Here is a 16,048-nt window from a genome sequence, read left to right on the forward strand (position 1 = left end):
CAGGGATGGCCGAACTCCGGTCCTCCAGCCCAACTACAAATCCCATCATGCATCTGTCTTTGGGAGTCATGCCTGTGGCTGAGAATTGTGCAATGCCTTATGGGAGTTGTAGTTCCACAACAGCTGGAGGGTCAGAGTTTGCCCACTGCTACTCTATGGAATAAAAGCTACACATACACAGTACTATGTTAAGTGCCAAGCAGTGTGGGCTGTGGTGTCCTTGCTTGGGGCAGGTGGGCAATGATACAGTTATCCCTCAGGTTTCCCCTTAGCACTGCTGTAAAGTATTAGGCCTCATTCACATGAGAAAAGGCCGGCGCGTACAGCTCCGTGCACGGCCGTTTTGGGCAGTTCCCGGGAAGGACGGGTGCTGCGTGTGATTATGCAAAACAGACAGCGCCTTGTCCTCGTGTAATACAGTTTATTAATCAATGAACATGCAAGCTGACATAAAATATTACTCACATGGTAATCACTGAATGAATGGTACAAGACAGGCCCCACACAAAGCTGCCTTGCTAGCTGACGCGTTTTGGGGAATATACCCCCTTCCTCAGAGCTTGATTGTTGGTGGAGAATATCATTGGGAGTCTGCGGAGCGCTGTGGTGTGCATTGTTTCTGGCTGCGTGTGACTAGTACCCAGCCCCTGTCCTTCTCTATGGGAGTACTCAGCCGTACACCGCCCTATGTACATCCGCCCTGCACGTCCGTGCGGGTGAGCGTACTGGTACACAGACAGGATGGATCCTGTCCGAGCCAGGAAACCCACACCCGTACGGACCGGTGGTTGAGGTGAGCGTAGAGAAGGACGGGCTGGGTAGTAATCACACGCAGTACCTGTCCTTTCCGGGAGCTGCCCGATACAGCCGTGCACGCATCACGTGTGAATGAGGCCTTACACTTGTCCACTCTCCTGCCAAATCCCCGCTATGTGGCCCACAGGAGGGATGCAAACTCTCCAGGCCAGTCTATTGCTTCTTCTGTGCATGCATCCTGTGCAGAGCCCGGCTATTATCAGTCCCAGCAATGGATGGCTTCTGTAGAAGAATAAATAGGCTATTTCTGTGAATGCAGGTAAACTGCAAGGCCAAACGGAGGGTTTGCAATGGCGCTGCGTGGCTTTCTGCACAGTGTGGATCTTACAAGAGTGTGCACAAAGTCTAAGGCAACTTATAGACTAATCCTATGAAAGCACAGAGTGGGGAAATGTGAAAGGAGAATTATGAGGCGAGTGATTTTCACTCAGCCTCATAATCTGAGCTGACCTGTTACAATGAAACTGTCACAGGTCGGCTCAGTAGATCGGGAAGCGAGCGAACACATACCGGCGCTCGCTCACTTCACGATCTATCCCTGCAGAGAGCAGGGATTCTTCCCCGTCCGATCCTCCAGCGCTGACTGGCGGAACGGACGGGGGAGGGGGTGTGTACTGCTAATGTGTTCGCTCACCTCCCAATCTACTGAGTTGACCTGTGACAGTCTCATTGTCACAGGTCGGCTAGAACTATGAGGTGAGTGAAAAGCACTCACCTCATAGTTCTCCTTTTAATACCTTTTTTTTGCGTTTTTATTGTTCTCTGTCCCCGTAATGGGAATTTAGCACCTCGCTTCCCTGTCAAAAGTTCAGGTCATTCTCCACATCAAAAGACACAAATGACAGTAAAAAACAATTTTTAGTAAACTTAAGGGTTCAAAGCTCAGACATTCTCACTGCTGCTTGTATTGCCACTGGGGAGGTTTTCTCATTTTCCTGCCTCGGCTGTGAGACAGGAAGTGAGGGGGGTCTTCCCCCAACCAGGGAAAACAAATGACAAAAAAAAACTTGCCAGTGATTCTAATTTTATCCGAATGCTTTTCAAAATGGAAAAAAGAATAAAAGCTGTGTTGCATCTTGCTGGGATCCCTGGTAACGTCATCTTGTTTGAAGGGAAGGATAAGTTCATCTGAATTCTGAAAACTCCCCTTTAACAGAAAACACATGACTTGGTGCCTAGGTCTTCAGACATATGGCCATGGCCAGCACCAAAGGGCGTGTGTGATGATCATGTATTAGCGTGTTTGTAACTTCACATTTGTGGCAAGTTTGAGATTTAAAGTAAGGCAGTGAGATAATTTTCCTCATTTGCAGAGTCAAGGCGCCTTCCTGGAAATATTCACATTTTGCTTGATGCCATTAGGGTCCTTCTACAGCAGTCTCTGGAATGTTCACATAGACACAACATTACATGGGGTCAGCAGTTCCTACACAGGCTCATTTTTGAACATTGAGCAGAGTGAAATCTTTGATGCGCACCTGTATCCCGAGTATAGACATTAAACGTTTTCCATATTCTTAACAAGAGGTAAAGAACTTTAGAACAAGCCATCCCTGACATCTCTAGCTGCTTTCAGGGTTCATGCACATGGGTTGGCAGCAAGATCCTATGTAAATCTTGTCTGTACATAGCACAAATGTTCCAAGCATACTAACATTTACATGCACATAACGCAAATGTGCCTTATTGGTTGCTAGGAGGCTAGGCAGCTTGAGACCCCCGCTTCTCGGTAAAGAAGGGTGCTAGGTGGCTCAGGCTGCCGGCAGCTTAGCAAAGAAGGATGCTTCTTTTATTTGAGCCGCCTGCATCCTAGCAACAAAGGATGTTAGGCGACAAGAAGGCGTCTGCATCCTAGCAATGAAGAACACTAGGGGGCAAGTAGCGGACTGCATCCCAGTAATGAAGGACACGGAGTGCATTTGCACTGTACGCATGTAAAGGGTGGCATAAACATTTGCATGCATCCACGCACAACCCATCTGGGCTTCTCTCTCTGAAACATTTCCCTCGAAAGTGCTTAATATAAAGTTGATGTTGTATTTGAAAAACCTTTTTGAATCTGAGCTGACCCATAAGCAGCCTGCAGACACGAGATGACAGTCATACCAGCAGCCCATAGATAAAAGGTGACAGCCACCCTGATAGCATTTGCTCGCTCACCTCCTCCCCTCTCAATTGAAATACATTTGCTGGGCTGGCATGTTGGAGTGATTTGCATTGCTCGGAAGGTTTGCAGCCCTGAGAGCAGACAAGATTGTGCCTTCATGGATGACTGTCCTCTAAATGCTGTGGGCACTGAGAAAAGAGGAGGATATGTACACAAGCACACTTTCAAGCTTTATAAAAAGGTTGTCTTTTTGTGTTTTTTTTTTCTTTTTATTTCATTTTTTTATTTCTTTATTATCTTTTAATTTATGTCTATAGATTCTTTCATTTTGAGCTCTGCAGTTGGGCTGCATTTTGTGGTATTTTTTAGCAGGCGGCTGCACAGCAGAGACTTGTGCTGGAAGTGAGTCACTAGCCACAAGAACTCGAGTAATTGCCTCTTCCTGCCACGTGCAGCCATGGCATAGCCTGTACGACCCTCTACTATGCAACTCCTCCAGCAGACATACTTTTCTGTCATGTCATGTTTCTCCATGTTGAGCACAGTGTAAATTCTCAGTAGCAACAGCTTCTTTGTAACTTTCCAGAATAAGGAACAGTAATGGTGCATTTAACCCTATGTTTGTGGTTTTATCTGGCCTAAGGTGTGGTGACGAGAAGTAAATACACATTTTAGCGGAATGTACTCTGTGGTGTATCAAAACGACTTTTTCCTCATCCCACACACCAGGTAAATGGGCCTTCTCTATGAGGCGCATTGTCCTTTTTCTACCCTTATTGTCTACTCCGTGCAAAGGATGAGAAGGACGGGGATGTTAAGTGACACTGAGACCAGGTTTACACCTGCGCAATTCGTGACCTCGCAGCAATCGTGCACAATACTGTGTGGATTGTCGTCCAGTTACAGAAACACCCTGGACAGATCGCCCGGCGCTGAAACAGCCGCGTGTCGAGTGCTGCAACAAGAGGTACAGGTACCTTTTTTCTGCAATTGCCGTGCGGATGTAACCCCCTTGAAATCATGGGGTCCCTGATCGGCCAGGTCTGCACCAGCCCTGAAGGCTGTAAAATACATTTTTAGAGTGAGGAAGAGTTAGAACTTCTGAGAATTGCTGCGGGGCCTCCATGTCCCCGATACAACTGCACCCGCGTTTATTGGACATCACCAGGACAGACTGAATTAAAAACCTTACATAGGTATTAAAAGTGTTTTGTCTATTCATGGCTCCATTGGAAAGATTTCTTAATTTCATGGTGTCTCTCTGGACAGGAAGTGAGGGAAAATTCACAACAGGACACATACGGTGCCGACACATACCGCTCAGGGTCTTCTCAAACACTCCAAGAATTCTTAAACTTGGAGAAGGGAGCTGAGAACTGGCCTATTGCCTCACTATTGGTTATGGAGCCTGGCTGCCACATGTAAATCCCGACAATTAACTTCTCTTATTTCTGTCCTTTTTGGTGCGTTATATTGGGCATTTTGTTTATATACAGTACAATAAACTAAAGTAGAATTCAGAGCAGTCCTGTGTTCACTGCACATTTTCTGTGTTCCCTCAAACAGCCCTCTTAAGTTATTATCTTAGACTCGGAATGATTATACTCTGTCAACGTTGGGCAAACTCCAGCTGTGGTGAAACTCCAAATCCCATCATGCATCCGGGAGTCTTGCCATAACTAATGAGACTTGTAGTTGCATCACAGCTAGAGGGCCAGAGTTTGCCTACCCCTGCTTTATGTTGTAGAGATCGGAGAGTGGGAATGGTTGAGTAGTTCAGCAAAGACACTGGGCAGGGCTGACACCACTCGGTCTGCAAAATGCAATGTGTTTTCAGCCCACAATGGGACTTGGGAGCTGAGTGCACTTCTAGCAGATCACCCGGTATGGGGATGTATTGTGGAGGTGTACTGCATATTTGTTTTCTGCCTTGACCTACGATTTAAGGACCAATGGAATGGGGGTGGGGGGATAGAGTAGACGAGCGCTTGGCGTTATCGCTTTACAATAGTATTTGCATATTCTAGCTGAGAATAGGTTGAAGGCTATTTATAGGCATCACCAGATATCTGCTTTTCATTAATAAGTCCACTATAGTGCTTACTTTCCTTATAATTAGTAACTGTCACATAGTTATCAGGAATAGTGAATCTACTCCAGGGGTGGGGAACTCCGGCCCTCCAGCTGTTGCGGAACTACAAGCGCCATGAAGCATTGCAAGACTGCCAGCTACAGGTATTACTTGCAGAGGCATGTTGGGATTTGTAGTAAAAGCACAGCTAGAGTTTCCCACTCCTGATCTCCTCAGATGTTGACAAGCTACCTGTTGGATTATCCAAGCTTTGTGTTGTAGAATAGCGGAGTAGAGGGTGTTGTGACGGGCCAACAGCAGCGTGAGACGCATTACTGCAACTGTTTGTTTTTCTAACGCTAGCGCAGCAAACCTCCATCCAGCTTTTACATGTCTTTTTTTGTTACTTTATGAAGTTTAGGTTTCAGGGCCCTTGACTTTAAAATTTCCACGCCATGAATTTTGCTAATCTAAATCTTTCATGTAATCCGTTGCTCAAAGAAATATAGGGGCTGCCATTGCTGGCCAGTTTTCTGGTTGTAATGCGGATCAGTTGGCTAAAATATTTTGCGAGTCATTGACCCCGAACAAGTGCATAGGTCTGGAAAGTAAATCTGCATAATTCATCTAGGTGAGGATCCTGGTGTTGAGGCACGAGGGGAAGCATGACAGCCAGCAAATAGCATTGCATGGTAGCAGTGGCAGCCTCTGTGATTCTTTCGGGAATACTTTGTGTTTTTTACTTTAAAGCCCATCTCTGGACAGAAACAAATGAAGAACCAAAAAAACCTCCTACCACCCCTGCTCCCATCCATTCTGATTTTATTTGGAATTCTATTCTTCTGCTCTTTACACTTCCCTGAGTTCCCTGTGGTGTGACCCTTGGTGGAACCTCTTCCTATCCTATAGTGGCGATCGGTGATACGCTGCTCAAGTCCAGGCCCACTGGCTGCTCTTGTTGCCATCCATAGTCTTGTGACTCCAAGTCTTCGGGACCCTGTGATGACCTGTCCAATGGACAGCCAGTGGGGAGCATCAACATCACCAGTGAGGTATGCGAGCACTCAAAGGACTATCCCGAAATATATTCCAGTAGGAAATGCTCCTGGCCTTTCACGTGACCTCCAGTACCAAATCAAGCTTTTTTTTTTTTTGTTTTGTATTGAGTTGGGTGTTTTTAACTAGTTGGGGTGGGATGGGGATTAGCCTGGAGATGAGCTAAAAATTGATCCATCCATATAGCAGCTGTCACAACCAAGGAGGAGCAATCTCCATTTTGCTTATGATTTACCAGCACATTACAAGGGCAGTTCATAGACAATATCACTTGAGTGATAGAAGAGCTGGCTAACATTGACTTGACAGGGTGTAAAACCTATTCTGATCGCTATTGTTCTCCTACAAAATAAGGAGCCCCAACAGTGTTGGCTTGTGCTGCTCCCCTTATATATGAAATAAACATTAAGAGTCCTCTTCAGCTTTGCATATGCACGCTGCAGCACCATTGGCAGTAATTAATTTTCACCTCTTGGAGGATGACTGGCAATCCATTAGTCTTATGGGCTACAGTGCACACGCAAGAAGTTTGGAAGGAAACTATAGCGGTTTGCAGGGAAGTGTGCAGTGGCTTCTACTTCAGAAGGTGCGTATTGTTAGATGTGGTTTAAAGGGAACATGCTGTATATAGCGTGTGTGCTATATCATTTTAGTTGGCTGGCTTAGTGGTTAGCACTTAGGTTGGTCCTTTAAGCAATGGGGTCCTCGGTCATTGCTAGCCAGGACACTATCTGCAAGGAGTTTGCATGTTCTCCCTTTGCTTTTTGTGGGTTTCCTCCCACATTTAAAATAGCTGGTAGGTCAACTGGCTTCTGTCGAAATTGGCCCTAGGATGTGTGTGCATAGGGGCCTTGGATTGTAAGCTCCTTGAGGGCAGTGACTGATGTAAATGTACGATATATGTGTGCTGCAGAAGATTTTTATTGCAGGCATTTATATTTTGAGGACAGAGTGTCTCTTCTGTGTAGTAGAGATTAGGCATACCCCTATCCTACAGTACAATGCCGGTGTCTGAGCCTTCTATCAGATAGAGGGGTGCCTGTCCGTATGACCATAGTGACTCTTCTGAGAGTCGGGAGGCTCTGGGCAGCATTGATCTGCGGTAGTATATGCGGTCTATCAGTTTATGCGGCTCTATGCTTTTTCTGTTGGCTCTGTTTTACACAAGTTCACTTTAGGTTCTGTTCTCTGTTTTAGAGAGGGAGCAATTTCATTAAAGTAATGGAGTGTGCCTCCAGGCTTCTAGCAGACCTCCCGCATTAACATGCAAAAGAACATGCAGTGCACTTTGTTCCCACTTGTGTCTTGCTTGGTAATGATTACTTCTCCAAAGATCTATGCCCTCAAGACCTTGGAATGGAGTGAGCAGTACCATTTGTTGGGTGGGGGCAGAAGGGCATTGGGGACTGTACAGTTTGCACTTTTCAGTTTGTTTATTTATTGGTAATGTAACTACATTTTAAACAACTTGCTTGTTCAAGGGAATCTATTTTCTCTTCAGTACTGACATTTATGGAGTATTAAAAGAACTATGGGGTAAGTGTTTTCCCCAATAGTTCTCTTGAGGGTCACGGGAGGACATATACTAGCGTCCTTCCGTGACCCAAAGCTCAGGATATCACGATCCACCCAGCTGCGTGAACTTTTCATTGTCACACATCGGCTCCAACTATGAGAATGAGTCATTTTCACTCGCCTCATAGTTCTGCTTTAGGGTCTGTTCACATGAGATCAGGTCCTGATCAGCAGACGTGGAGCTGCTGATGCAGTGCGTTTTGGCCGCGTTTTTGATGCGTTCCAGTGCGCTGGAGTGGGGCTGTTAGTATGTTAGCTGCAGCGCAGTGCGTTTTTGATGCGTTTGCGTATCCGGACCGTTTCCGGACCTGACAAAATGTGACACGCATTTTTTTTTTTGTCGTAAGCTGAACGGACTGCGCACGTGAGAACTGGAGCCCATAAAACACATAGGGATACATTGGGATGCATTTTGAGTGCAGCAGCGTACGGAGCCGGTCAGCACACAAAACGGACGTCGTGTGAACAGGCCCTTAAAGGATATATTTCAAAGCATGCAGAAACCTATTCGCTCAATTCCATTAGGTCAACTCCATCAAAACTGATATTTTGTTGTTGGTGGCCCCAGTTTGTTGACTTACCTTTTGGCTCCTTCAATCTCTCGAAGGATACAGTAGTTTGTTGTCTTCCCTTCTCTCCATGGTGGCTTTGAGGGAAGGGGAGGTGACTCTCCTGCAGCTGGATTTATGGGACATAGAATTCGTTAGGGAAAGATTACTTTATTCGTTTATTTTTTTTATAATGACAAGTGCACTTGGGTAGAACTCTCGCCAATGGAGAAAGCATTTAGAGAAGCGGAAGCCCCGTACTTTGGCAGAATACCCCAAATTCCAATGTGGGGCAGAATAGTTCATGAGTCATAGCTCTGAGCTCTATAGAAGAAAAATCCTACCACTGGAATCCCCAGTACATAAAGGAAGCCAACGGGTGACTTGACCTACAAAACCTCACCTTTAAGTGACATGTCATGTTCGAGAGGACTGCTCCTTTAAAATATGATGTTGTTTAAAGGAGAACTATGAGGTGAGTGCTTTTCACTCACCTCGTAGTTCTAGCCGACCTGTGACAATGAGACTGCCACAGGTCGGCTCAGTAGATCGGGAGGTGAGCGAACACATACCGGCAGGGGAGGGGCTGGATTCCCCGCTCCGATCCGCCAGCGCTGACTGGCGGAACGGACGGGGGAGGGGGCGGGTACAGCTGGCTCTGCCTCTAGGTAGGCAGAGCCAGCTGTCAGCCACGCAGCTGGGCGGATCCAGACATAATTGTCGGGATCCGCTTCAACTGTGGCGTCTCAGTATACCGCGAGCTACAGCTCGCGGTATACTGAGCCTAGGGTGACGGGAGGACGCTAGTTTGTGTCCTCCCGTTACCCTAAGGAGAACTATGGGGAAAAGCCTTAACCCCATAGTTCTCCTTTTAACTGGGGAATCTGGCTAAGGACATTATTACTTTCAGTATATACATTGAGGCAGCCGGTCATACTGTATATACTCCTTCTTTTTTTTTTTTTTTTTGGTACGGTTGGTTTCATTGGGGTTAAGACAGCTGCAGTCTATATAAATGCGTCTCACTAGAACTTGCATCTAACATTAGCTGACTAATCGGCCAAGGTTAAAGGGCAACCTACAGTCTTACTGTTTTTGTATTGGTTAAGTGAATTTGATCAGCTTAAAGCAGAACTGTAATCCAATGTTCACATTTCCAGAATCTGCTGGATGCCAGTGAAATGATTTTCTAGCGCCGGGTCACTTGATGTATTGGCCGGGATGTTGTGAGAATTCCCACCCACACGCTGTGCCGATGACCTCATCAGTGGCTTGCCTTAATTGAGGAAATATGTTCATTCCCTACGATTACACATGGAACAGTGGGAAGAGATCCAGTGCAGGAAAGCTCCACATCCACTTGCAAATCATCTCATCTCCTCTGTGTCTTAGTGGTGGTAACACATGGGCATATGGACTGCCATTACATATAAAGACTGTGCTTACTGCTTATTAAGGCTGGCCATAGATGGACCCATATCTCCTTGAGACTGATGAGCGAGCGGGGAGATGCCACCCGAGTCTCACAAGTAGCAGGGCAAGGTGGGGATATGCATTGGATTGATGACCATTCAGTTTGTGGTAGAGTCTCCATGATGATTGGCTGGCTGCTGGGAAATGCTTCGATGTGATTGAAATCCTATTCAGGAATATCACCTATGGCCTTACAAAATTCCCATGTGATGGCTGTTACTTCCTCCTATAATGCCGCCTTTCTCCTTTGTCACAGGAAATCTGTAGCCTGCCATTCTGAAATCTTTAAATATTGCTTTTTGCTTGGCTGTTTCTTGCTTAAATACTCTGCCCTACTGACCCCAACCAGCATGCTGCAAGGGAAGTCAGAATAACTAAAATACATATTTGGTTCTAGGTTGGTGAAAAAGTATTGAAGCCAATCAATGTGACAGCCAGTCAGCAAGACTAGCCTACAAATTTTCTCTTACTATAGTTTTTTTAAAAGGGTCACTCCATATTGAGTTTTTAAGCAGATCTTTTCACCTTAAAGGAGAACTATGAGGTGAGTGATTTTCACTCAGCCTCATAGTTCGAGCCGACGTGTGACAACGAGACTGTCACACGTCGGCTCAGTAGATCGGGAAGTGAGCGAACACATACCGTCGCTCGCTCACTTCTCGATCATGTCCCTGCAGAGAGCCGTGACTGTCACTCACGGCTCTCTGCAGGGATTCTCCAAACCCCTGAATGCAGAGAGCCAAACGGGATGCGTTCTGGCACCAAATCAGGCCAGAATGCACTGTTTGTGGTGTGACTAGCTCTTCTGAAACTGGATCAAACGTAAAATGGAACATTTACTGATGGCATCCATTTGCAGTCTGTTATTTCGTAGTACATTTTATAAAAACCTCCATGCTTTTCCTGGGTTTACCTCGTGTTCCAATCTGATGCATATAAATTGAATGCACATTTCGCTCAAGTGTGCTCCGTTGCATGAAGTTGTCACGTTTTCCTTAAGAAAAAAACCCATCTTGTTAACAGGCGGAGGGGGACAGGAATGTGTATGACGGCTGCAACTATTACATTGCCATTGTGTTTGTCTACACAGGAAGAAGAAATCCCAGAACTGGAAATTGACGTGGATGAATTGTTAGACATGGAGACAGATGAGCAGAGAGGGGGGAGAGTGAAGGTGAGTAGGGTGAGGGTTGTAGAAGGGCTGGAGGAGGGTTGATGGTTATCTTCAGATGTCTGACATGTTTGTTCTTCTCTTTCAGGAACTTCTTAATGAGTGTTATAAGCCAACAGATGTAAGTGTTCATCCCTATGTTTGTCTGTCTTTGTAATAATATATGGAGGAGTCCCTTTTTCCCCCCAGCCATGTAAAGGACATTATTTGACAACGTGCTGAAAAAGGCACCAAGTGTAAAGTTGATGGTACACTACAAAAATTTGCAGTTCAATAGAAACTCTTCAGTGTACCCAGGTGACAGATGTATATAGTATAGAAGTGGTGTCACCACTGAATTCTGGGAGATCAGCATTGTGCGGCAGAAAAACCACATGGCTTTACCATTTTGGATGATACAATGCTGTTTATTTAAAGATAACTATTCATTTGTATAAGTGTTCTTTCATTTACTCCCTGGTAACCCCTTGATGTCTCTGTTTGCCTCTCCACACTGTGTGGCCCACAGGGAGCCACACAACCACCAGCCCCTCAGTTCTGTGCATGCATGGAAAAATCCCATTCATTCCTATGGATCAGATGTCTATTTGTCCCCAGTGTAGGCTACATCTCCATAGGAATGAATGGGATTTTCTCTATGTGCAGGAAAACCAAGGGGTAGGCCAGGGAATCTGCAGTGATGGCTGTGCAGCTCCCAGTACAGTGTGGATCTGGCAGGAGTATGTACAGGTGGATGTAAAGCTGGCATTACACTGCACAAATATGGTCCGAGTCTTAAGGTGGCCATACCTTAGTCTTGCGATGGTTGTACATGGATTAAAAAAACGTACGATCTGCCTATCTTGGACAGGCAGATCGCACTCTCGATCATCGCAAGCCCGCCCCCCTGAGTTGTACATGGATTAAAAAAACGTACGATCTGCCTATCTTGGACAGGCAGATCGCACTCTCGATCATCGCAAGCCCGCCCCCCTGAGGGGCGGGCTTCCGATGACCGCAATGCTAAACGGGCAGTGTGCGCACACCGGCCCGTTCAGCATTTGTCTTCCGAGCACCGTTCTAACCAGCCGAGAATCGTACGATTCCCGGCTGGTTTTCGAACATGCTGGTTCGACGGAAGACGTGCGACCGTACAGAAGAAACGGTCGCACGTCTCCGCTCCCACTGGCCGCTTCTCGTACGATCGCGGGATTTCCCGCGATTCTCGTACGAGAATCGAGCAGTGTATGGGCACCTTTTACGTAGGCTATACGCTATGTGAATTTCAGCCAGATGAACCGGCCAAAATTTGCACAGTAGGTGCCCCTGTCAGCACCCTTCCTCCTCAGCATCTCTCAATCAGCTGATTGCCTACAAACTCCATTCAGCTAAAGATTTCCCAACCTGCTCCTTCAATTAGCTGCAACCTCTGTTCAGGTATTCAGAAGACAATGGAAACAGTGGGGGATTCCTCCTTCCATGCTCATGAGTGCTGATGGAACAATCTGTTATATTTTCTTCATTCATCTGTGGGCTGAAGAAAATGGAACTGTGTATACCTGGCTTTACCCACTGCCCTGTTGGCCCTCCTACGTTCAACAAAATTCTTGGAAGAACAGTGATGGCATCCAATCAGGTGTAGTCACTGTTCAGGTGTTCTGACAGAGGCACCCCCGCCACTATCACAATCCATTAGCCCGGCAGGACATTGTTCCCCCATGTACAGGGTCTAGCATGAATGGGGAATCTAACTTAATTTTTTTTCTTCTTATTCAGCCCGTGGGACTGAGCGAGGGGAAAAACAACTAGTGTATGGCCAGCTTCAGACTTTGAGGATGCTGGTGGAGGGGAGTAGCTTAAAGTACTGTATAATAAAACTATTGAAGGTGTTTCCCGTGTCCCGTTCATTTAACAGATAAATGTGGACACCAATAATCCAGCGCTCAAAAATCAATTGGAATATAAGATGTTTGTTAAATTCATTCAGTGTCAAACCAGTCTACCAGCACCTTCCCCTCTAATGCGTTTCACTCGATGATGAGCTGATTCATTACGGAAGTGTGTGTTAGTGCAGTATTGGTGAGCGCCAAAATGCACATAGTTGCAGTGTTGGGAAGAACAGAAGTTCAGGTATTGGTGAATTATAGCCATTCCAAAACCAGCTCTACCCCAGTTTTGTGTATTTGCTGCCAGCTTGAGTCACATGTTGGCTTTGTAGATGTCTGTGGCAAGATCCTCCCAGTGACCAGACCAAACTGCCACTACAAGCCATAAATTACTGTAAGTGGGGTATACCTGGTCAGAATTCTGTACAAAAGAACTTGTTTTCAGAATGTTTTTTTTAATACCAGCTAGCGTAGTATTAAATGGTTCTCTATTGCCCTTCACTGTAGAGAGTGAACATAGACTTTTATAGCAATTCACTTGTAGCCACCTCATCTTTGTTTAAAATTTTTATTCCAATTTTCATAAACCGTTCGGCATGGTTAATTAAACCTGGTTACACTGTTGGGCTACATTCGCACGGGGTGGCTGGGGATTTCTGGATTGTTGTGTGCTTGAATCCCCAGCTGCAGCATTAACATTTGATTGCACAATCGGCTGTATCGTGTTTGAAATCCAGCCCTGGCCCTGGCTTCTGACTGGACCGGACCGCAGGCATTGATGTGCCTTGCGTTCCCGTGCGGCCGCAGGGTGTGGCTGCGGTGCCATTGACTTCAATGCACCGCCTTGCCCCACAACAAAGTGAGCTGGCCGATATGCAATCCACTGTCTTCCGGACAGAATCTGCCCGGAACGCACTGTGGCTGGTGTGAACTAGCCCTAAGCCCTGCCACTGGAGCTGTAGGCATATAACCTTCAACACTCAAACCAGAGCACTCTGCTAGGATCACCTTCTTTTTTTTTTTTTTACACAAAATATTTTCTTGTTTTTACTGATCTTTATTTGGATTGCAATACTGTGACTACATGTATTAATATAAAAATATCAGATGAATGTATTAACCCATACACTGTAATATCTGATTGTACAATCTCCTTTATATCTACCAACAAGTGCAAGGGCCTGTCTGTTGCATAGTTTAAGTGGCTCCTCATATTATATGGTTTGTGTAAATCTAAAGTGTAATGTGTGTGGTGACCCTAAATACACTTTTATGTCAGGTGATGATGAGGAAAGGGTTTTTGGCCAATACGATACAAGGAAAAGACACCTCTGCCCCCTATAAGCATGTGCTTAATGGTAATCTGGCCTATGTGACGGAACACAATGACCGGCTGGTTTAGGTGGACCTCGTCATTACACTGGTTGTTAAATCTGCAGGAGATGTTATAATGTTATAATTACAGACCGCTAATTCAAAAGCTAAGGAACCACTGTGACACCAGAGCCCCTACCTAGGGGTTCGCCATTCTATAACCTATATGACTGAAAGTGTGCCTGAAACATGGCAGTGATGATAGGGTTGACTATTTAATAGACCAGGAAGAATGCCTCTAATAACTGTTCTTTATTCAACAGGCCTTTATAACTGGGTTACTGGAGAAGATTCAGGGAATGCAGAAGCTAAGCACTCCCCAGAAGAAGTGATTTTCTAGCAAGTTCAGAAACCGAGGACAGCGCCTCCACTTCATTCTGGTAGCAGTGCAGAATTGCAGGCTGTCAGGGTCACCGGCCCCTCCCCCCCTGCACAGATGGATTGTGTGTGGCTGCTAGCAGCCCACTTGGGACATGTAATGCAGGGGAACCACTTCTTTTTATATGAGGTTTTTGTAGAAATCTTTTTTAATTAAATAAAAATTGTAAGTGTTATGAAATTTTGCGACTCCATATTGCTTCCATTTAGTGTCTATTGCATTGTCTTGCCCACAAGAGGTTTGTTCTAGATTTGTCACACTGAACTAGTCTCTCTGCAGCGTCTCATGGGGACACTGCCTGGTGATGACACCCAGGAGATAAGCCTAGGATTGTGAGCTGTAAACAGGACAAGTTTAGAGTATGACACACACGGGGACTTGGCAGCTGCTGGTTCAGAGAGACAACCATTCTGAGCATTTAAAGCCCAACTCCAGCCAAAACCTTTACTAGTGGGGAGGGATTAGAACATTAGATTTATCTTGTTTGTTTCCCCCATTCCTCTGTCACCGGTATAAAGGTGCCCATACACTGCACGATTATCGTACGATAATCGTATGCGATCGGGTTTTCGTACGATAATCGAGCAGTGTGAACGGAGACGTGCGACCGTTTCTACTGTACGGTCGCACGTCTTCTGTCGAACCAGCATGTTCGAAAACCAGCCGGGAATCGTACGATTCACGGCTGGTTAGAACGGTGCTCGGAAGATAAATGCTGAACGGGCCGGTGTGCGCACGCGCACACTGCCCGTTCAGCATTTGCGGTCATCGCGATGATCGAGAGTGCGATCTGCCTGTCCAAGATAGGCAGATCGTACGTTTTTTTAATCCCTTTACAACCATCGCAAGACTAAAAGTCTTGCGATGGTTGTAGAGTGTATGGCCACCTTAAAAGTGGGTGGAAGTGTCTGGACAGCAATTAAAACATACGATTTAACCCTTTCCCATTGTATTTAAAACATAGGAAAAACGTTTTGGCTAGAGTTGGGCTTCACATAGTTTTAAATGTAATCTAATCTCTCTCCCCTGTGATATATTAACCAGTTGACATCCGCGGTGTTAAACCCCCTTCCCATTCAGGCCATTTTTCAGTATTCAGCGCTGCGGTACTTTGAACACCTGTAATGAGAGAAATACAGTTTTGCTATTGATGGCTTGCTTCTAAAAATGAGTTGCCAGTCTTAAGGTGCCCATACACCTTACGATTATCGGACGGAACTTTTCGTCCGATCGAATAGTCGTACAATTTTCGTACGGCAGCCCCATCCTGCCCCGATGAACGCAAGATTAATTTAGCCGTAATTAAGGAAAAGCACCTGGACGAAATGCGGTAATTGAGTTGCCGTATTTTCGTTAGCGCAAGCGCAGTGTAGATCGTACGACTTTTGACGGACGGAAACGCCAGCAACCTTACGAAAATCGTACGATCTAGCAAAGTTTTCAAACATGCTTGACCGTCAAAAGTTGTACGATTGTACAGTACTGTCGGTCGGACACTGCAATGCACATATACGATTATCGGCCGAAAAGTCGATCGCATACAAAAATCGTCCAATAATCGTAAGGTGTATGGGCACCTTTAGGCTGACAACAAGCATGCAGTTCACACTATG

General features: G+C 45.8%; 1 protein-coding gene across 1 annotated transcript in view; it reads left to right on the forward strand.

Moving 5' to 3' along the window:
* Window positions 1-14,585, forward strand: part of PPP1R14B (protein phosphatase 1 regulatory inhibitor subunit 14B) — a 21,041-nt gene extending 6,456 nt beyond the window's left edge. Inside the window, exons 2-4 of the mRNA XM_018565106.1 lie at window positions 10,737-10,820; window positions 10,906-10,938; window positions 14,320-14,585. Coding sequence (XP_018420608.1) covers window positions 10,737-10,820; window positions 10,906-10,938; window positions 14,320-14,388 — 186 coding nt within the window. The 3' untranslated portion in view covers window positions 14,389-14,585. The remainder of the gene's footprint in view (window positions 1-10,736; window positions 10,821-10,905; window positions 10,939-14,319) is intronic.
* The last annotated feature ends 1,463 nt before the right edge of the window (window positions 14,586-16,048 follow it).

Source organism: Nanorana parkeri, unplaced genomic scaffold (genome assembly GCF_000935625.1).
Source record: "Nanorana parkeri isolate BGI_ZX_2015 unplaced genomic scaffold, ASM93562v1 scaffold25, whole genome shotgun sequence".
Taxonomy (NCBI): Eukaryota; Metazoa; Chordata; class Amphibia; order Anura; family Dicroglossidae; genus Nanorana; species Nanorana parkeri.